General features: G+C 50.0%; 1 protein-coding gene across 2 annotated transcripts in view; it reads right to left on the bottom strand.

Moving 5' to 3' along the window:
- The window catches only part of PPA1 (inorganic pyrophosphatase 1), a 33,664-nt gene extending 12,839 nt beyond the window's left edge, over nucleotides 1-20,825 (bottom strand). The window contains exons 1-5 of one of the 2 annotated variants that reach the window (XM_062215322.1): nucleotides 20,734-20,825; nucleotides 17,824-17,882; nucleotides 4,542-4,595; nucleotides 3,778-3,897; nucleotides 1,822-1,908 (exon numbers count right to left, since the gene is read on the bottom strand). In XM_062215322.1, coding sequence (XP_062071306.1) covers nucleotides 1,822-1,908; nucleotides 3,778-3,897; nucleotides 4,542-4,583 — 249 coding nt within the window. In that variant the 5' untranslated portion in view covers nucleotides 4,584-4,595; nucleotides 17,824-17,882; nucleotides 20,734-20,825. Of the gene's footprint in view, nucleotides 1-1,821; nucleotides 1,909-3,777; nucleotides 3,898-4,541; nucleotides 4,596-17,823; nucleotides 17,883-20,268; nucleotides 20,417-20,733 lie in introns of those variants that run through there. The other variant, XM_062215321.1, reaches the window with a different exon arrangement.
- Between the last annotated feature and the right edge of the window lie 913 nt (nucleotides 20,826-21,738).

The raw sequence follows: 21,738 nt of genomic DNA on the forward strand, positions 1-21,738 counted from the left end.
ATTTCTTTCCGGACGAAAGGAATAGTATGTTTGTCCTTTCTTTTTAGATCTGTACTCCCTTCTAAAGTTCTGGAATTATATCTGTTTTCTGACTATGCTGTTTCTGTACCTGAATCTTCACTTCTCAGCAAGAAAGCTCAACCACCAAGCCCTTGTCCAGTTTTGGAATCAGAATGGATGGGATTAGCCAGAATCTGCATTAAAACCTGCTATTTTTCTTAAACGGGTCCCTTTCCTTCCATTTGTTAATTCAGCAAGCCCAGTGTGCCTTCCTGAAGGTAACACCTGGCCATCTCTCACAGCCAAGGAACAGCCCCGACCCAACGCATCAACTCCTGGCCCTCCTCGGCCAGCCCCCAACAATGTCTTAAAAATTTATTTCCTCTGTGTCTCTCCTTCTCTAACTCTTCCTTTCAAACAAATAGGATTATTTTTAAAAATTTATTTTCAGGGCCAGCATTGTGGCGCAGCGAGTTAAGCCACAATCTGCAGAGCCAGCATCCCATATGGGTGCTGGTTTGAGTCCTGGCTGCTCCACTTCTGATCCAGCTCTCTGCTAATGGCCTGGGAAAAGCAGCAAAAGATGGCCCAGGTATTCAGTCCAATGTCACGCATGTGGGAGATCTGGGTGAAGCCCCTGGCCATTGTGGCCATTTGGGGAGTGAACCAACGGATGAAAGATCTCTTTCTCTCTGACTCCCCCCCTCTCTCTGCAATTCTGATTTTCAAATAAAATAAATGAATCCTTAAGAATTTTTCATTTTATTTAGAAGGCAGACAGAGACACAGAAAGACAAACACAGACACACAGAGAGAGATCTTCCAACAGCTAGTTCACTCAGCAAACGCAGGCAACAGCCAGAATTGGGGCAGGCCAGAACTCAATACTGCTCTCCTGTATGAGTGGCAGGGACCCGAGTACTCGAGCCATCATCTGCTGCCTCCCAGGGCGTGCACAAGCAGGAAGGAAGAATCAGAGCTGGGACGATCTGAGGGGCAGGTTTCCCCAGCCGTGTCTTAACTGCCGCACCAAACACCTACCCCAGAGTGACAACTTTGTTTTTTGTTGTTTGCCCTTTCTTTGAGCCTTAGAGATTGTAAGCAAATAGACTCAGAATCTTTCTGGGGGTAGAAGAGAGGGGAAGACAGACAGGGCTCTCCAACCTGCTGGTTCCCTTCCCACAAAGGTCAGGGCTGTACCAGGTGGAAGCTAGGCGCGGGAATGTAATTTAGGTCTCCCACACAGGTGACAAGGGCCCAACAACCTGAGACATCACCTGCTCCTCCCAGGGTGCAAGTGCATTAGCAGAAGCTGGAACTGGGAGCAGAGCTGAGACTCAAACCCAGGCACCCTGATATGGGGTCTGAGTATCCCAAGCCATCTTACCTGCTGTGCCAAGCCCTCACCCCCACAATCAGAATGGCAGAGCGGCCCTAACTGCTGGAGAATCCCTTCCCTGAGTCCCCAACTTCGGAGGTTATTTGGCTGGGTCAGTTCACTGACCATTCCAATCATTAGGCAAGGTCTGCCTTGTACCGAGATGAAATTTCCCTCCTGAAACACTACCTGTTGATGTCTGCCTGCTGAAGAAATGAGGAACACACCCACTGTTTCTGTGTCTACACACACGTTCTAGACCAGGTTTAAATATACGAGTTCTACTACATAAACGATTAGGATGAAATGGGAGCTTTCAACGTGTGACCCAAAGAGACATCATTTCAGTAGTGTGCGTATATTCACAATATTTTTTGAAATACGAACTTTGATATATCAATATCATCTCAACACTAAGGAAAAAGAACATCAGATTGCATCACCTTGCTTCCAATTTCACACACATCAATTGGGTCATTGTCGCCACAACAGCCGGTGTGTTTGTCATTGTGTCCTGGGTCTTCCCAAGTCTAAGAGAAAAAAAAAAGTAAAAAGCTTACAGTATCTTATTCCTACACATCCACACTGCTGCCACAGTGGATCATGTTGACAGGAACAGATAACAGTCCACCAATCTTTCTGGAAAAGTATGGATTTTCAGCTATTTTTTTCTCTCTTTTTTAAAAGTTCTTTATTCACATTTCAGAATCTTAACTACACACAATAATTTCTATTAAATGTTGAAGCTCCAATTATGCAGATAACGCCAAGCTAAATTTGAGTTCTAAAACACACAGTGATCTTACTTAAAACAAATGAGCGGGTCGGCACTGTAGCATAGTAGGCTAGACCTTGGCCTGCAGCGCCGGCATCCCAGGTGGGCGTTGGTTTGTGTCCCGGCTGCTCCTCTTCCGAACCAGCTCTCTGCTGTGGCCTGCGAAAGCAGCAGAAGATGGCCCAAGTGCTTGGGCCCCTGCACTCACATGGGAGACCCAGAAGAAGCTCCTGGGTCCTGGCTTTGAATTGGCCCAGCTCTGGCCATTGTGGCTATTTGGGGAGCAAACCAACACCTCTCTCTGTAACTCTGCCTCTCAAATAAATTAAAAAAAAAAAAAAAAAAAAAAAAGCCCCCTACTTAATAACTGAGACATCATCAATCACAAATATCTACAGAGTCAAATATTCACTTTAAAAAATATGAAAAGAAAACTACATTTTTTTTTCTTCTAGGCATTTCCTATCTTCCGTTAGCCAGATTTCTTTATGACACATCCCCAAGACAGGTAGGCAGCTACATGAAAACAGCCAGGAGCCAAGGCTGAAGAGCTAGCTTCCCGGAGAGCTTCTGAAGCTCCCGGTGACTAAACTGCAAGCCAGAGTCCTTGAAGAGCATCTCAGAAAAGAACCGAAACCCGTGCTTGCCAGGAAGCTACTTTAAAACAGAGCCACCGTGGGGCCTTTTCTCTGCCAAGGAGAACAGATTCCTTGGAATTGTTTGCCTGCAGGGCGGGAATAAAGGCAGAAAGACAAAAGTGAAGGGAGGGAAGGGGACCACAGGCAACAGCAAAACCCCAGCCGTGGAGGAGAAAGCATTCCAGCAGGTTCCCCCGAGGGAGGAGCCCTCAGACATTAACCAGCCGCAGTGCAAGGGAAGAGCTACCACGAAGGCAGAAAAACGGCTCTGGGATTACCTAATGAGCCAGGTGAGCCTGGCCTGCGCCCTAGTAACTCACAGATGGTTTCACAGCAGATTCCATTTAGTGGACTTAACGGCTAACAACAAAAAAAAAAAATCAACGGAAAAAAAACGAAGTTAAACGGGCAGCAAGTGTCACAGCACTGACTCCCTAGTGTCATGGCGTTGGCCCAGCCAAACCAGGACTGAACATGTCATTTGCTTGTCAGAGACGTGGTCCCGGTGACTGTTCACTCACAGTGGATTAGGCTCAGCTTCCCACTGTCCCCGCGCTGGGGACTAATAGGAAGCGATGCACACAGAGCCCCTCCAGGGCTGGCGGGTTAAGCACACAGGCCCCATCCCTCCTGAATCACCGAGATTCAGGTGGCCTCAAGAACAGGTGCAGGACTCTAAGACGAGCCAACCGCTCTGAGAACGTGTGTGCCAGGGACTGAATGCTCCGTCCCTCACAGCACCCAGGCGGGCTTGGAGAGAGAGAGGGAGCCTCTGCAGACTCAGGGAAGGCGTGTACACGGCTTCCACGTGAGCGGTGCACAGAGACAAGGGTACACTTCCTGAATTTAAACATCCTAGCACTTACCTTTCAGTGTATCTTGAAAAGAAGTTACTCAAGCATTCAGACAGTTCATTGCGCCTCGTGTTGTGTTTAAATCTCTCTAAGTTAACCTTTAGCAAGCAACACAGCCGCAGGGAGCCGTACCTGAGGGATGGCGCCGTAGTTCCAGATGTAGCCCTTGTAGGGGAACAAGTTGGCCACGTAGCGCAGTTTCCCTTTCTTCACATCTTGTTTAATCGGATTTAAAGGGTCCTTTGTGGCGATCTGAAGTGAAATTTGACATCATTGAGGGTTTGGGTGTGAAACACTGGTCACACCCGAGGACTGGAGGAAGTGACACGGGCTACACATGGCCCCCGATTCTCCCTTAATGATATATTTTGGCCCCACCATCACAATCTGACCTAAATGCACCTCCGTAATCAGCCAGTGAGGGAAGGCCTACTTGAGGGACACTGAGAAGGGGGGAGGCACAGCCACTGATCCTACAGAGCAAAAACTGAAACCAGCTGGCATGAATCCCAACATCCGAGATAGAGGGACACACTCAGCTCCGCTTTAAAGCGCCTAGTGCTACTCAAGCACTCGAGCGTTGACAACATGCCGGTGTGATCACCAACGACATGAAACACGTAATAAATTACCCATGATAAAAAGGCAGCTACGTTAGAGGGAGTCGGAAAGAAACCACCAAATGCAATGGAAATTCCCATGAGACTGTTCGCGTCTAAGGTGGCTTCGGGACGGAAAGAAAGGACTGAGAGGAGAGCCAGGCAGTCCTGGGCCTTGGCTCCGTCTACAAAGGGGCCTGGCGGCCTTCAGCTAGAACTCAGAGAGCCGCTGGAAACATACAGGGGCCTGACAGGTGTTGCCGTCCCACCCCATTACCAGTGCAAGGTGAACATTACCTCCATTTTGGCGTTAGACCAGCGTGGTACTTCAACCACCATGTGGAACACGTCCTGAAAACAAAGCAGAGGTGAGAGCCACGGTGGCTCATTTGGCCCGATTTCAGGGGGAAACTGTTCACAGGGGCACATCCCTGAAGGCAACGGACTGTCCGCAAAATGCATCAAAAACGCAACATGGAATGATGAGTGAAGACAGAAATCAAATGCAAAAAAAATTCAGTGCTGCTGACCCAATGGGGGAAGTGTATGATTGACACTGTGCAATTTTTTCCCATTTACTTAATTTGAGAAGCAGACAAGCAGAGCTCCCGCCCACTGGCTCACTCCCCAAATGCCAGCATTGTCCAGGGCTGGGTCACTGAAGAAGCTGGGAGCTAAATCCAGGTCTCCCCCACGGGTGGCAGGGACCCGACCACTTGAGCCATCACCACCGCCTCCCAGAGTGTACATCGGCAGGAAGCTGGGGTCGGAAACCACAGTCGAACACAGGCCCTTCCATGCAGTACAGAGCACCAACACCCGCCCCAGTCGTGTCATTCTTTCTTCTGTGCACTTTACATTTGTTAGCACACACACACACACACAAAAAAAAGGAGGAGGGTGGAAAGAATGTTTCCAGAAAGCAGGGAAACGATTTTTACACAAACAGAACTTCCATCTCTGAAGGCGGCTGGCTTCAAAACAACCCTCTCCGAGAATCTGTGGCATCTCCTCGGTGGCACTGCAGTCACTCAGAATGTTTCTCAAGTTCCTATTCCGAAGCACTTCGTACAAAAGACAAATCCCCAATCAGCCTAACTACTCTGGGCACGCTGTGCTTCTAGCATCAAATGGAAATCAACTCAATTACCCGCTTTATTCTCCCAATGTAGCCGTCTTTTAAAAACCAAGTCTCCCTAAAAAAAGACTAGAAGTTTGATAATTAAAACAAAAGAACATGTCCCAAAAACATTTTAACCAATGACAGCTCTATAATTAGCATACAGCCTTAACCAGACTACATTAAAGTAGATGAAATACTCTCTGCCTCTCCTCTCTGTGTAACTCTTTCAAATAATAAATAAATCTTAAAAAAAAAAAAAAAAAATAGGGGGGCCGGCACTGTGGCTCTGCCTGAAGTGCCAGCATCCCATATGGGCACTGGTTCAAGTCCCGGCTGCTCTACTTCTCATCCAGCTCTCTGCTATGGCCTGGGAAAACAGTAGAAGATGGCCCAAGTCCTTAGGCCCCTGCACCCGTGTGGGAGACCCAGAAGAAGCTCCTGGGTCCTGGCTTCGGATTGGCGCAGCTCTAGCTGTTGTGGCCAATCGGGGAGTGAACCAGTGGATGGAAGACCTCTCTCTCTCTCTGCCTCTCCTTCTCTCTGTGTAACTCTGACTTTCAAATAAATAAGTAAATGTTAAAAAAAAAAAAAAAGTAGATGAAATATTCAGGGGGAGAAAAATCACTGTCACCTCATTTTGCACACCAGAATGGCATATGGACTGACACAGACCTTCTCATTAAAAGGAGCCGTAACTAGGCAGAATATTACTTTCCCTTTTCATTTTTTTAAATAAAGATTTATTTATTTATTTGAAAGGCAGAATTACACAGAGGCAGAGGCAGAGAGAGAGAGAGGTCTTCCATCCGCTGGTTTACTCCCCAATGGCCGCAACAGCCGGTGCTGCGCCGATCTGAAGCCAGGAACTTCTTCCGGGTCCCCCATGTGGGGGGACCTTTCCCAGGCCATAGCAGAGAGTGGGATTGGAAGTGGAGTAGCCAGGACTCGAACCGGCACACATATGGGATTCCAGCACTGCAGGCAGCGACTTTACCCACAGCTCTGGTCCCAGAATATTACTTTTCCAAGTAGTAAGAGCTCACTGCAGTTTTTCAGATCATGTCCACCATGCATGCACGGAGGAAGCCAAGTCTGCAATTACCCCTTACCAAAACGGATTTAAAAGAAAACCACTTAGTCACACAGCTTTTTAGAATTACCTCTTTGCTATTTTACATAAGAAAAAAACAAGGACTGGGGAACTGCAAGGAAACAGGTCAAAGGTTTCAAGCCAAAAATGACCTTGCTGCTACTTTTAACAAAGCAGAAATGCTACACAGATTTCTACACAAATGTGTAACACTTCTGTCACTTCTTTAAGTTCTGGGTTAAATAACCTGTGGCATACTGAAGTATTCCATAAGCTTCTACTCAATGCTCCTAAAGCCTACTTAATACAACATAAAGCACCATGGCTTAACAGGCTAATCCTCCGCCTTGCGGCGCCAGCACACCGGGTTCTAGTCCGGTTGGGGCACCGGATTCTGTCCCGGTTGCCCCTCTTCCAGGCCAGTTCTCTGCTGTGGCCCGGGAAGGCAGTGGAGGATGGCCCAAGTCCTTGGGCCCTGCACCCCATGGGAGACCAGGAGAAGCATCTGGCTCCTGGCTTCGGATCAGCGAGATGCGCCAGCCGCAGCGGCCATTGGAGGGTGAACCAACGGCAAAAAGGAAGACCTTTCTCTCTGTCTCCCCCTCTCACTATCCACTCTGCCTGTCAAAAACAACAACAACAACATAAAGACCCAAAATGGAAATATTACTTAAATCAGGACTGAACCAACTGCCCCACCCCTGTAAGGCAGTAACTTGACGGCTTAGAAAACGGGATGCTGATTGTTTGTGGGTAGGAAACTTCAGAGCCAGTCTCTGATTAAGTTGCATTTACCCACGATATAGTGCCACTTCTCAGACATAAAAATTCTCTGTACGTCTGATGTAAGAAAAAGCCTGGGCTTTACAAGTCGTCTGCAGCAATATCCTACAGTTTCACAAGGTGGCGCTGTTACAACGTGAAAGACAGCCTCAAACACCAAGAAGCGCAGTTGTAAATGTTTTCTAAAGAAAATGCCAGCAAATGAATACATTGCTTCCAGAAAAATGTACCAAACAGAGCCGAAATCCCCACTTTAAAATTTGGAAATTGGGGTGCTGTTGTGATGTAGTGAGGAAGGCCGCCGCCTCCAATGCCAGTCTCCCAGATGGGTGCCGGTTCATGTTCCATCTGCTCCACTTCCCATCCAGCTCCCTGCTAGCAGCCTGGGGAGAGGCAGTAGAAGATGGTCCCATGTAGGGGACCGGGATGAAGCTCCTAGCTCCTGCTTCAGTGTGGACCAGCCCTGGCTGTTGCTGGGAAGTGAACAAGCAGATGAAAAGTGCTCTCTTTCTCTCTCTCTCTCTCTGATTTTCAAATAAACAAAATCTTTTTTAAAAATTGGAAACCATATCAAATGCTTTCATGGCCATAAATGATAAATATGCATAGACTATCAAAACAGCACTACCTGATATGAACCTATAGCACTCCTGGATAGGAAAGACAAGAGGATGTCTTCAAAAACTTTAAGAGAACCCTACTGCGACAAGAACTACAGAAGCCTGAAGCTCCGGTGCTTTTCAGGAACTACGTGGGCCAAAAATACCAAGAAGGACCTGCAAAAAAGCACAGTTGCTTCATCCATTTTATTGATTTATTGGTGCTATTTTAAGTGAACACAGTTATGGGGTACAGTGTGATGTCAACCCATATGTAATGTGTACAGATTAAAGAAGGCTGGCTAGCATTTCCACCTCTTTAAACATTAACGAACTGGTTTGATTAACAATAAGGGCACACCTCCACCGGCTGGTGTGACATGCCAGAGCACACACTTCCCAAGTCCAAGCAACCAGCACTTCCCTCTCTGTCATTACTTTACAACTGGAGCCTCTGAGTTCCTCAAATAAATGCATCACTTTTAACAAATACTTATGAAGAATCACTACAGCAGGGGCACTTGATAAACTCTGCAGAGGGGCCAGCACTATGGAGCCGTGGGTTAAGACACTGCCTGCAATGCCGTATCAGCATTGGTTCAAGTCCCGGCTGCCCTGCTTCTAATCCAGTCCTCTGCTAATGCACCTAGGAAGGCAGCAGAAGATGGTCCAAGTACTTAGGTCCCCGCCACCAACACGGGAGACCAGGATGGAGCTCCAGGCTCCTGGCTTTGGCCTGGCCCAGCCCCAGCTGTTGTAGCCATTTGGGGAGTGAACCAGCAGATGGAAGATCTCTCTCACTCCCTATCACTCTTTCAAACACAAATAAATCTTAAAAAACAAAAACAAGGGGCTAATGCTATGACATAGTGGGTAAAGCTGCTGCTTGCAGTGCCGGCATCCTATATGGGCACCAGTTCGAGTCCTGGATGCTCCACTTCCCATCCAGCTCTCTGCTATGGCCTGGGAAAGCAGTAGGAGTTGGCCTAAGTCCTTGGGCCCCTGCACCTGCGTGGGAGAACCAGAGGAAGCTCCTAGCTTTGGATTGGTGCAGCTCTGGCCATTGCGGCTGTCTGGGGAGTGAACTAGTGGATGGAAGACCACTCCCTCACTCTCTACCTCTCAAATAAATAAATAAATCTTTAAAAACAAAACCAAACAGCACACTAAAGTTGTAGGAAATGCCTACTATGGAAAAACTGGAGGGTTTTCAAAGTTTTGGAATCAAAATAAACATTTTATTTTTCACAAACTTTTTAAAGTAACTTCATATGTGCCAGACACTTTTCTAGGCTCTGAAAACTAGCAGTGAACAAAATAAAAGTCCTTTTAACTCTCTAAAAGTGGGTTTTTAAAAAAGATTTTATTTATTTATTTGAAAGTCAGAGTTACACAAAGAGAAGGAGAGGCAGAAAGAGAGGTCTTTCATCCACTGGCTCACTCCCCAATTGGCCACAATGGCCAGAGCTGCACCCATCTGAAGCCAGGAGCCAGGAGCTTCTTCTGGGTCCCAAGCACCTGGGCCATCCTCTACTGCTTTCCCAGGCTACAGCAGAGAGCTGGATCTGAAGTGGAGCAGCCAGGACTTGAACTGGTGCCCATATAGGATGCCGGCACTGCAGGCGGTGGCTTTACCCACTATGCCACAGCACCAGCCCCAAAAGTTGGATTTCCAAACCTGGTGCTTCCAGCTTATTTATAGGCTTCAGGCTCCAGGCTGGGGCCCACAATCCTAGGTGAGTGAAGAGTCCACCAAATAAATGCGCAGTTTGCAAAAATGAATATTCAGTACATCTTTCAAACACATGGAGAGGGGCCGGCATTGTGGAGTAGTGGGTAAAGTCGTTGCCTGTGATGCCAGTATTCCATATAAATGTTTAATCGTGTCCCAGCTGCTCTACTGCCAACCCAGCTCTGTGCTAATGCACCTGGGAAAAGCAGCAGAGGATGGCCCAAGTGCTTTGGCCCCTGCTGCCCACCTGAGATACCCAGATGAAGCTCCTGGCTTTGGCCTGCTCCAACACTGGCTCTTGTAGCCATCTGGGAAGTGAACCAGTGTATGGAAGATTCCCCCACCCTCCAGCCTCTTCCCTCTTTCTGTAACTCAAATAAATAAAAACAGTAAAGCAGTGCCCTTGGGGCAGCCTCTAGTCAACACTCCACCAGTCACTACCACAAAAGAAGGCGTTTTCAGCCTTTTATATAAGAAAGGGAAGGTCTGTTGGCAGGAACCACTACTGAAGAACTGATTTCCCCTGGACTTCATGGCTACAGCTCAGAGTTGCCACTGAGTTGCACAGGGTGTAATTTAGGATTTTCAGGGCAAGACATCAAACGGTCTACTAATTACTCTACTGCTATAAAAACTTCAGTGCTAAAACACCCTGTATTGTTACATTCCCAGTTTTTATGCACGTAAAAATGCTAAGATTTTAAGAAATGCCATACCACCCAGGCAGACCCATGCCTTCCACCCTTAATCCCAGCTGGTTTCAACCGTTACTTAGCTCAATCCCGGATTTACCATCCTATTGTTAGGACTTCCCAGAACTCTCTACTCCCTTTCTCCCATGCTTGGGATCCCCAGTCTCTGCTCTGTCCACGAAGGTCTGAGCTCCCTGTTTACAGTTCCAGGGAAAGCAAGAGGCTGGCCTCCTGGGGCGGGGGGGGGAGGGGGGGGACTAATAAACCTGCAGGGAGAATAAAAGGCGAGCAGCGCTGTAGCTCCGACCTCCCCAAGCCAGAGACAGAAGGGCAGAGCCCACGTCCCAGATCTGCAACCATGTCATCAAGAGCTCAAGAACACTAAGGGTAGAGATGGCTCTATTCCAAGGAAACCGGAAACATCACAAGCCTGAAATGCGTAAGATCAGTTCAGGCACAGAACTACTTCCTGCATCTCGGCCAGGCTACCATGCCACTGACAGCAGGACCACTACAGCACTGTGGTGAGGATGGCTGGAGCCTCCCCAGGCTGACGCACCAGGGCCCCCGCAGGCCCGGTCACTAACAAGCAGGCTCGGCAAGGGGGTAGGCGGTTATTACTGACGTGGGTAAGCCCGTGCACAAGGCACACACTCAATTAATTCCACCCCCTGTCTTTATTAAGAGACACATGCTGTGACTTAGACCCGACTTCCAGCGCTGCGGGTGAACCACCAGGGGACTATGGTACACTGCACCGCCCCAGCACAGTGGCTGAAACCAGACTTGCAAGCAGGCTCATCTTGGGTTTCTAAGTCATGCAACTACCAGACTTACAAGGAACAACAAAAATCACCTTCCGGTCCTACCACTTTATTGTTTTGCGGTAACAGCTGGGGGAAAACAGTGGTGGCAGGGATTTTTTCTCCTCTTCCCCTAGAGATTAGACAGAAAGCAAGAAGCTGGTGCTAACCAGGGCCGCGACAGCTTCTTCCTGCTCGTGGGCTTCTGGAGTGGAATATCAAACCCCCACCAGCCACAGGGAAGCGCTGCAGCCCCATGGGAAGGGAAGCTGGGGTCCCGTGTCACCCTGTCCAGCGCTCACCAGGTAACAACAGTTCATAACCCTCACTTGTTAGCTGTGGCTTTAAAGTTGGTTATAGGATTACAAAAGGATAAATTCTAAGTTGTGAAAAGTACATGGATTGCCAAATTATTCTGTTGACATGTGATTAAGGTATATTTGAGAAGCTAACATAAGGAAATATGATCACCAAATCTCAGTGTTGTGCCCCTTATGCAGTTAGATTATAGCTGGACAAAGAAAAATGTGATGTATACCAATCAAAAAAACAAGTATCCAACAAATTGTGCTAAGAGTCCAGGGGAGGGCAGGCAGCTAGCCTAACAGCTAATACACAAGATACACACACCCACGTTGGAGTACTTGGGTTCAATATCTAACTGCAGCACCTGACCGGCTTCCTGCTAATACAGACTCTGGCAGACAGAGGTGATGGCTCAAGTAACCGGGTTCTTGCTACCCATGTGAGAAACCTGCATTGAGATCCTGGTTTCAGGCTTTAGCCTGCAGCCTGGCCAATGCAGGCAAACAGGGAGTGAACCAGCAAACGGAAACTCTCCGTCTGCCTCTCAAATAAATCTTTTTTTTTAAATATGTAAGTGTCTGCGGGAGATGGTTTAACAATTCAAGTGACAAAGTTAACACACATACATACACACACTACACAACACACAACTTCCAGCTCAGCAGTTCAAACATTCCTATAATGGTAATACACACTTCACACACACCTGTATAAAGTAGTAACTCCCTGCCCTGTCACAACCATGAGTAAGCATCAGGATGATTAAATTTTGAAAACATGGGGCTGGTGCTGTGGCATAGTGGGTTAAGCCACCACCCGCAGCGCCAGCATCCCATATGGGCGCGGGTTAGAGTCTCGGCTGCTCCACTTCTGATCAGCTCCCTACTAATGTGCCTGGGAAGGCAGTGGAGGATGGCCTAGATCCTTGGGCCCCTGCACCCGGGTGGGAGACCCAGAAAAAGCTCCTGGCTTTGGATAAGCCCAGCTCTGGCCATTGTGGCCATTTGGGGAGTGAACTGCAGATGGAAGACCTCTCTCTCTCTCTCTAACTCTGCCTTTCAAATAAATAATGAAATCTTTTTTTAAAATTTTGAAAACAGATACTCTAACCACAATCCTTTTTTTTTTTTCTCTGTAAAACCTACCAGAAAGATCTGTTTTTCCAGTTGTCAAACTTCTACAACTACAAAGACAGAATTTTGACCACGGAAACTTTCTCCCAAAAATGCACATTTAAACCAAACTTCAGGAAAGGTTCTGTTCAGTTTCTGGAGCATCAACCTATTCGACTAGGAACCTGACTTGCTTTCAGAAAGGGAGCAATGACACAGTTCCCTGTTTACATGTGCTCCTGGACACCCCTAACAGTCACCTGAAAAACAAGAAGCAGCCTACTGGGGCAGAACGAGTACCTAACAAGAAAGCTGAAGATATGTGGAAAAAATAGCCGACTCCTAGAATTAAAATATCAGGTTGTGATGTCTGAGCGCTGGAGGTTTAGACCCAGCATCCCTCTCCCTAGTGCTTCATGCTGTAAACGCTTCTGTGCTGGGTTGTTAGCCAGGAGACCCGGGGACAGTGAACACGGCACGCTTTATTTCCGAACCCGAGACAGATCCAAAGCAAAGGAATTAAGGGGGAAAAAAAAAAAAAAAAGCCCAGTGAGTCCTCATCTTTGCCCACTCCAATCCAATGGATTTGGAAATAACCCAAACAGGCACGTGAGCTACAGGAATTTCCAGGCCTGGCTGCATGGATTCCCCAACACCAGAGTGGATGCTGTCCACTCAGGGAGGTCCTGACAGGGAGAACGTGAGCCCTGGGACATCTCCCCTTGCACACGCTCAGTGGATGACAATTTCTCATTATCACTGTCCGGTGACGGACCACAGGAGGGATAGAGTCTGCGGCCCTGCACACAAAATGCATTTCCGTAAGCTTAATCACACTGGAGTTTAAAGAAGAAAATTGTTCTCTTCCAGATTAAGCCAAATTAATCAGATCTTTTTTCAGGCTACAATATAAAACAATCTGTGTGTGCCAACCACATTCCTATTTAAACACGTAACTTCCTTAGAAACAAAAAGAACCCTTTCCGGCCTCTCGGGCAGGAGTTGGAAGCTCTGAGGTTCGTTACAGTCTGGACCACTGGTGGAACTCAGTCCTGCATAAAGCACACCACAGACACAGGGCTCCAAGCAATGGCACCAAAGTATAGTCTTGGAGTCACCTGACCCGGCGGCAGGAACAGGCGTCACAGGGTCTATCATGCTATGGTCCTTGGCTAGAATGTTCTCCAACCCCTTCTGAACACCAATGAAACCACCTCCTTTCTCAGCACACTTGTACCCAGGGCACCACCGACACCTGGGGGTCACAGCTTCAGCCTCTCCATCACGCGGTTGGTCTGAGATGCTACCATGGAGTACCTGACAGGGCGACACACAGCCATTCTATCACACGCACACAATTAACTCAAGCTGACCAAATGAGGCCAATTAAAGAGGAGGAGAGGATCCTGCAGTTGGTGTCAACGCCCAGGAAATCAGTATAAGGTCTCTGAATAAATATAACTGGGACTCCCACAGGGAAACGCAGGCCAATTAGAGGGCCCTCCAGGTACGTAATTGGCCTCAGGCTGTTTGCTCCACTACCCACCCCCACTGCGGCTCAGCTCAGCCAACTCTGAAGCGATGTGTAAATTGGATGTGCTCCCCGCTTGTACCACACTTCCTGTTAGAAATGTAATGAAGGGGCTGGTGTCGTGGCACAGCAGGTTAAGCCACGGCCTGCAGCGTTGGCATCCCGTTACGAGCGTGGGTATGAGTCCTGGCTGCTCCACTTTCGATCCACCTCCCACTGAATGGCCCAGGAAAGCAAATAAGTAGAAGATGTCCAAGTGCTTGGGCCCCTGCCATCCATGCCAGAGTCCCGGATGGAGTTCCGGGCTCCTGGCTTTAGCGTGGCTCAGCCCTGGCCATTGCGGCCATTTGGGGGAATGAACCAGCAGATGGAAGATCTCTGTCACTCTTTCAAATAAATAAAATAAATCTTAAAAAAAAAAAAAAAAAAAAAAAAGGCCAGCGCCATATTAGGCTAATCCTCCGCCTGTGGCGCCGGCACCCCAGGTTCTAGTCCCGGTTGCTCCTCTTCCAGGCCAGCTCTCTGCTGTGGCCCGGGAGTGCAGTGGAGGATGGCCCAGGTCCTTGGGCCCTGCACCCATATGGGAGACCAGGAGAAGCACCTGGCTCCTGGCTTCGGATCGGCGTAGTGTGCTGGCTGCAGTACGCCAGCCGCAGCAGCCATTGGAGGGTGAACCAACGGTAAAGGAAAACCTTTCTCTCTGTCTCTCTCTCTCCCACTGTCCACTCTGCCTGTCAAAAAAAAAGGGGGGGGAGGGAGGGGGGAGGGCTACCACTGTGCATAGCAGATAAAGCTACAACTTGCAGCACTAGTATCCCATATGACAACCAGTTCATGTCCTGGCTGCTCCACTTCTGATCCAGCTCCCTGCTAATGGCCTGGGAAAATCAGTGGAGGATGGCTCAAGTCTTTGGGCCCCTGCTACCCAGCCGAGAGACCCAGATGAAGCTGCTGGCTTTGGCCTGGGCCAACTCCATTACAGCCATCTGGGGAGTGAACTAACAGACGGAAGACCCAATCTCTCTCCCAGTGACCAGTAGACGGAAGATCTCTCTCTCTCCCCCTGTCTGTGACTCTTTCAAATAAATAAATCTTTTTAAAAACAAAATTTAAAAAGCACAATGAATTTGTCTGATAGTTAAGCCCAAGCCCCCAAAACCAGGTCTCAGTACACACAAAGACAAGGTTCCACCTTGCTGTCATCCACAGTGCGCTGCAATGAGATGCTCACACCAATGCCAACATCCAGCCAAGAAGGCCAACAACCTGTGCAGCTTTTACAACACCGAGGTTCATGCTTGGGACAAGCATTCGGCCCAGCAGTTAAGACACTGGTGTCTCATATTGGAGTTCCTGAGCTTAGCTCCTGGCTCCCAGTTCCAACTTCCTGCAGTGCAGGCCCTGGGAGGCAGCAGGGGCCCTGCCGCCCACATGACAGACCTGGATTGAGTTCTGGCTCCCTGCTTTGTCTGGGCCCAGCCCAGGCTGTTAGAAACACTTGGGGAGTGAATCAGTGGGTGGGAACTCTGTCTCTCTGTCTCTCTGCCTCTCGAAACAAAACAAAAACTTCAAAATTTCCTCAGGGAAGAAAACAAAAAGTGAAAGGTATAAAACAAATCAGGTGCCTGTCCCAGTATCAAGTTCCTAAACACAGCACAAACTTCTACCAGAAAGGAGGCTTTAAAAAGCTCCATTTAAAAATATACAACTCTTGGCCGGCGCCGCAGCTCAATAGGCTAATCCTCTGCCTAGCGGCACCGGCACACCAGGTTCTAGTCCCGGTAGGGGCGCCGGATTCTGTCCCAGTTGCCCCTCTTCCAGGCCAGCTCTCTGCTGTGGCCCAGGAGTGCAGTGGAGGATGGCCCAAGTGCTTGGGCCCTGCACCCCATGGGAGACCAGGAGAAGCATCTGGCTCCCGGCTTCAGATCAGCGAGATGCGCCGGCCGCAGCGTGCCAGCCACAGTGGCCATTGGAGGGTGAACCAACGGTAAAGGAAGACCTTTCTGTCTCTCTCTCTCACTGGCCACTCAGCCTGTCAAAAAAAAAAAAAAAAAATGTGTGTATATATATATATATATATACACACAAGTTATACAAATAGCATGCTTTTTGCAAAAATATTAGAAAGGCAAAATGAAACTAAAGAGTCCCGGTAACCCCATAACCCAAGGCTTATAAATACTTTGGTATACAGAATTGTGGACTTTTTTCCCTAAAGGAAAATTCTTTCCAACTTGTGGTAAGCCTATCAGTCTGCTAGAGTTAGATCTTTTCAGCTCACTGTGTGAACAGGCTTTCTTTTCAGAAGTCTGTGTACTTGGGTGGGTGCTGTGGTACACGGGGTTAAGCCACTGGCTGCAGTGCAGCATCCCATATGGGCACCAGTTCGAGTCCCGACTGCTCCACTTCCGATCCAGCTCCTTGCTAATGTGCCTGGGAAAAGCAGTGGAAGATGACCCAAGTGCATGAGTTCCTGCACCCATGTGGAAGACCCCAATGAAACTCCTGGCCCCAGCTTCAGCCTGGCCCAGTCCTGCCCATTGCTGCCAACCTGGGAGTGAATCAGCAGATGGAAGCTCGCGTTCGCTCTCTCCCTCTCTTGCTCTCTCTCTGTGTAACCACGCCTTTCAAATAAATAAATAAACCTTTATATATAAAAAAAAAGTCTGTGTGGGGGCCAGTGCTGTGGTGTAGCAGGCAAAGCTGCCACCTGCAGTGCCTGCATTTCATATGGGCGCCGGTTCTAATCCCGGCTGCTCCTCTTCCAATCCAGCTCTCTGCTATGGTCTGGGAAAGCAGTAGAAGATGGCCCAAATCCTTGGGCTCCTGCACCTGCGTGGGAGACCAGGAAGAAGAAGCTCCTGGCTCCCGGCTTCGGATCGGCACAGCTCCAGTCGTTGCAGCCAACTGGGGAGTGAACCAGCAGATGGAAGACCTCTCTCTCTCTCTCTCTGCCTCTCCTGCTCTCTCTGTGTAACTCTGACTTTCAATTCAATAAATAAAACTTAAAAAAAAAAAAAGTCTGTGTACTTTAGAAGCTTCAGTGGATTTATTATCTCATTAATTCCTTATCAAAGCCATCTGCAAATCTCCACTCTACAACCCCATTGAAACTGCTGAATTTTCCTGCACTCACTGAATAATCTAGCTTATTTTTAAAAAAAGTTCAAAATATCCCAAAATTCTGTGCTGGCCACCTGGGTTATTTTTAAACCACTAATGAAGTACTAAGATTTTTAGTTCCAAATACACATACAGAAGCGACTAATATGATTTTTTACTAACCAAGATAGCTTAAATTGGCTTTTTCTATTCCTCTACTCCTTCCCCAACTTACAGTAGCTTCTTTTACCAAACAGTCTGGTTTTAAGACTGACTTCTCATTGAGTCTGTGAACCTTTAACTCACAGCACAAAGGGGCATTTTAAGCCTTTGCTAAGATATATGTAAAAAAATTCCTGGGGCCAGTGCTGTGGGGTAGTGGGTAAAGCCACCTCCTGCAACACCAGCATTCCATATGGCAGCTACTTCACTTCTGATCCAGCTCCCTGCTATGGCCTGAGAAAGCAGTGGAGGATGGCCCAAGTGCGTGGGCCCCTGCACCCGCGTGCTTCTGGCTCCTGGCTTCAGATTGGCCCAGCTCCGGCCATTACAGCCAAAAATGGCAGTGAACCAGCAGATGGACGCTCTCCCTCTCTGTCTCTCTCTGACTCTGCCTTTCAAATAAAGAAAAAGAAAATTCCTATGTAGAACTAGTTCTCAGATTAGCTAATCTGAGAAGAACGACTGTATGCGAGAGATGTCTTACCTTGTCAGCATAAATAGGAATATCATGAAATGGAGATATATATTGTCCTTTTTCATTTTCTGCAAAATAAATTAGAAAAATATATTGTTGTGATTAAACGTATCTCTAAATGCAGAATGTACACACCAGAAGAACTGGTCCCACACTTCACCTTTCCTGATTGAAGGTGCTCTGTAGCACTTGCCAGGTGTCAGCTTCCATAATGCCGGGAGGAACCGCCCCACACACCTTTGCACCCTCTGGGACTGGCACTGCGTAGTCCACAGAAAGCAATTGAGTTGTTTGGACTCACCTTACATCAGCTAACAGTCTACAGAGCTTTTGTGACATACTTGGGGAGAATGGGAGGGGCCAGCTTGCTAATTTACAATTCATGTTGCTTTGTAAGTGGTGTTCCAGCAACACATCTGGATTATGGTTTTTCTTAAGGGCAATCAAGTTGCAGCAGTTCCTCCACAGGTCATTTGTATACTCAAGAGATCCATACAGCATATCCAGAAAGTGATTTAAAACTTCCTCACTATTTCTTAGGAAACCTAAAGGGTCCACCCATATCATATCCCTTCAAGCTTAAAAAACTGAAGTGGAACAGGAAAAACTGAGCAGTGACCATACCAATCCCCTAAGGGCCCCTCAGAGTCAACTTTGTGACTCACCCAACCCTTATCAGTTTTGAAAGAGACTGACATATTAACATCACAGTTTTCACTTCTATTAAGGAAGCATGCTTAGAAATCTTTCAATTTAAAGACACTTAAAACTAAGTAATTATAATTATATCTTTGGTTCTAATTATTGATATTTCCAGTTCCAGAGTGTCAACAGATTAAAAAAAAAAGTTACTTTAGCCACAGCCAAATTGGTTTTCCCTACTGGCCAAGAACTACTTACTGCAAATACATAATCTAACTAAATTGAGTGTTTGCTTTGCATATGCAGCTTGAAGACAATGACCTGGATGCCCCCTTATCTTCACACCACAGTCACTTCTCTAAGCCCTTCTTATGGAGAAATTCTAGCGCTAACGCTATTTCCAGAAAAGGGTCAGTGATCTATTGGCCAAAAGTTCCTGGGGTGGGTGCTGTGGCTAAGTGGTCCCATATTGAGGTCCTGGCTCCGCTTCTGATTCAGCTTCCTGCTACTGCACATCCTGGAAGGCAGCAGATGATGGCTCAAATGCTTAGGTCCCTGCCACATTTGTGAGAAACCTGGACGGAGTTCCAGGCTCCTGGCTTTAGGCTGGCCGGGTTGCAGATGTTGTCGGCATATGGGGAGTGAACCCAAATGCTCTCTCTCCCATTCTCTATCTTTCAATTAAACAAAAATGTTTTTAAACAATTCTGTTTAAAAAAAAATTTCCTGCATTGCCCTCACTGTCTAATTCTGAAATTGAGTACAGCAGGGAGCCCCACCCTTCCTGGACTCCACTGGGGCGTTTACACGTTTACTCTTCAGCTGGAGGGTTCGCTTTCCTCTTCCTCCCACACAGGCAGCTTCTCGCTAGGGACTCTGTCCGTGCGTGCGGGGATCCCACTCGCACCCCTCCTCTCCTCCCCAGGGCTTCACACACCAAACTCCAGAGCGCGCTGCACCTGCCCACTTCCCGCCCGCGAAGAGGTTAAAGCGAAGCGCCTCTGGCGATACATCTTCAAACGCCTCCCCTCGCCGCCCACAGTCCAGAAGCTGGGGGTGGGGGTGAGGATAAAGACAAGCCCCAGGTGCTTCCCTCCACCTGCAGGGAGAGCGGCGGCGCGCCCAGGGACGCAGCGCCTCGGGCCTGCGGCCTCCTGGCTTCTGGGCGCAGGACTCGGGGCAGGCGCCCTCCACGCGGATCCTGCGCGAAACCGAACCCCTGGCACCTGCTCGCTCCCGTGTCCCAGACTGACGTCACCTGAGTGACCCGAGGGGCACGGCTTTGTGTTTCACAAGGCGCCTTCCCAGCCCCGGCGCTGGGGACACACGCGGCGGGCGGACGCGCGGCCAGGACCCCCGAGCAGGGGTCCGGCGGGAGCCGGGCGTCAGCTTCCCCGCCCGTGGGCCGAGGGGGCTGGGCGCGGACAAACTGGGAGCCGAGCGGCGGAATTAAGGTCTCTAGAAAGTCGCCGGCCCCCGGGCCTCCGCGCAGCAATCCTCCTGCGGGGATTAGTTCACCGCCAGGCAGCTTTCTAGGATGACGCGGTGGTTTCCGTGCCCGTCGGACCCCGCCCGGGCCGACACCTGCAAACCAGCCCGGCCCAGGTGCGCGTCCTGCGGAGCGTGGGAAACGGGTGCTTCCCGCGAGCGGAGACGGATGGCCGCCGCCGCCCGCGGGGAGGGTGCGAAGTGCGGGCCGGCCAGGCCCCGGGGGCACGCCGAGGAGCCCGGGCCGCCGCGGGGACAAGGGGCCGAGGCCCGGGAATGAATGGGCAGCCGCGCGGGGCGGGGCCGGGGGCCGCCGACACTCACTGAGAAAGACGCGGTACTCGAGCGTGAAGGGCGCGGCGCGCTCCTCGCTGCTGAAGCTGCTCATGATGCCGGAGACGGGCCGCCGCCGCTACCACAGAGCCACCAACCCGCACGCGGAGCCGACTGACAAGGAGAGAAGCCGCGCCTGCGCACTGCGAGGGCTGGACCGCGAGCGGGGCGGGGAGCCGCCTTTAACACCGCCCGGAGGGCGTGTCCAGACCGCGCGCAGGCGCACTCGGCCCTGCGGCCGCCGCGCGCCCCGCCCCGCCCCCTCAGGCCCCGCCCCCGGCCGGCGGGCCGCGGCCAAGCCCGGCCACGTGGCTGGCGGCGAGCCGCGACTCTGCGCGCCTGGCTCAGCCCGCGCGGGCTCCGGGGCTCTGACCCCGGGCCGCCAGTGCGCGAACTCGGCTTGGGCCGGCTGGGAGCTGACCGCCGACCTCTCCACCACGTACACGGGGATCTCACCTTGGACTTTCACACACGCCTCCCCACAGAGCACCTCCTTATCTCAAGAGGCGTTGATAAATCATTGCTTCCGCCGCTGGCGGCCCTGAGGTGAGCGTTGTTCTGGTCCGTGAAGCATGTTACTGACATGTCTAATGGCTGCCGGCAGGGTGCCCACGTGACGTGGGGCAAATTGCCTTTAACCCCCCTGACCTTTCTCATCTGGGAAATGGCCGTAACACGTCAAAGCTTGCGACACAGCCTGACTCCACGTAACCACTCAGGAACGTGAGTCCCACGCTCCCCAGGGGGCTGCCCCTTGCCCAGCCGGCCCTAGGACCCCAGGGACTCCCGATGGGAAGGTCCAGGCGACATCCGAGTCCTTAGAGGACATTTCTCTTGGCATAGGCCCCTCGGACCTGGCTGCCGCCTCCTCCATCTTGCAGGCCAGACCCCAAAAACGAAAGTCCGGTTGCAGCTCAGGGCGGATAATTGCATCAGTTACTTCCCCAGACTCACATTTTTTAAGATAGTATAAGCGGCCGGTGCAGCGGCTCACTAGGCTAATCCTGCGCCTGTGGCGCCGGCACCCCCAGGTTCTAGTCCCGGTCGGGGCGCCGGATTCTGTCCTGGCTGCTCCTCTTCCAGTCCAGTGGAGGATGGCCCAAATGCTTGGGCCCTGCACCCGCATGGAAGACCAGGAGAAACACCCGGCTCCTGGCTTCAGATCGGCACAGCACCGGTCCTGGCGGCCATTTGGGGAGTGAACCAACAGAAGGAAGACCTTTCTCTCTGTCTCTTTCTCTCACTGTCTATAACTCTGTCAAATTAAAAAAAAAGGCCGGCGCCATGGCTCAACAGGCTAATCCTCCGCCTTGCGGCGCCGGCACACCGGGTTCTAGTCCCGGTTGGGGCACCGATCCTGTCCCGGTTGCCCCTCTTCCAGGCCAGCTCTCTGCTGTGGCCAGGGAGTGCAGTGGAGGATGGCCCAAGTCCTTGGGTCCTGCACCCCATGGGAGACCAGGA

The sequence above is a fragment of the Lepus europaeus genome, chromosome 17 (assembly GCF_033115175.1).
Source record: "Lepus europaeus isolate LE1 chromosome 17, mLepTim1.pri, whole genome shotgun sequence".
In the NCBI taxonomy this organism is placed as follows: Eukaryota; Metazoa; Chordata; class Mammalia; order Lagomorpha; family Leporidae; genus Lepus; species Lepus europaeus.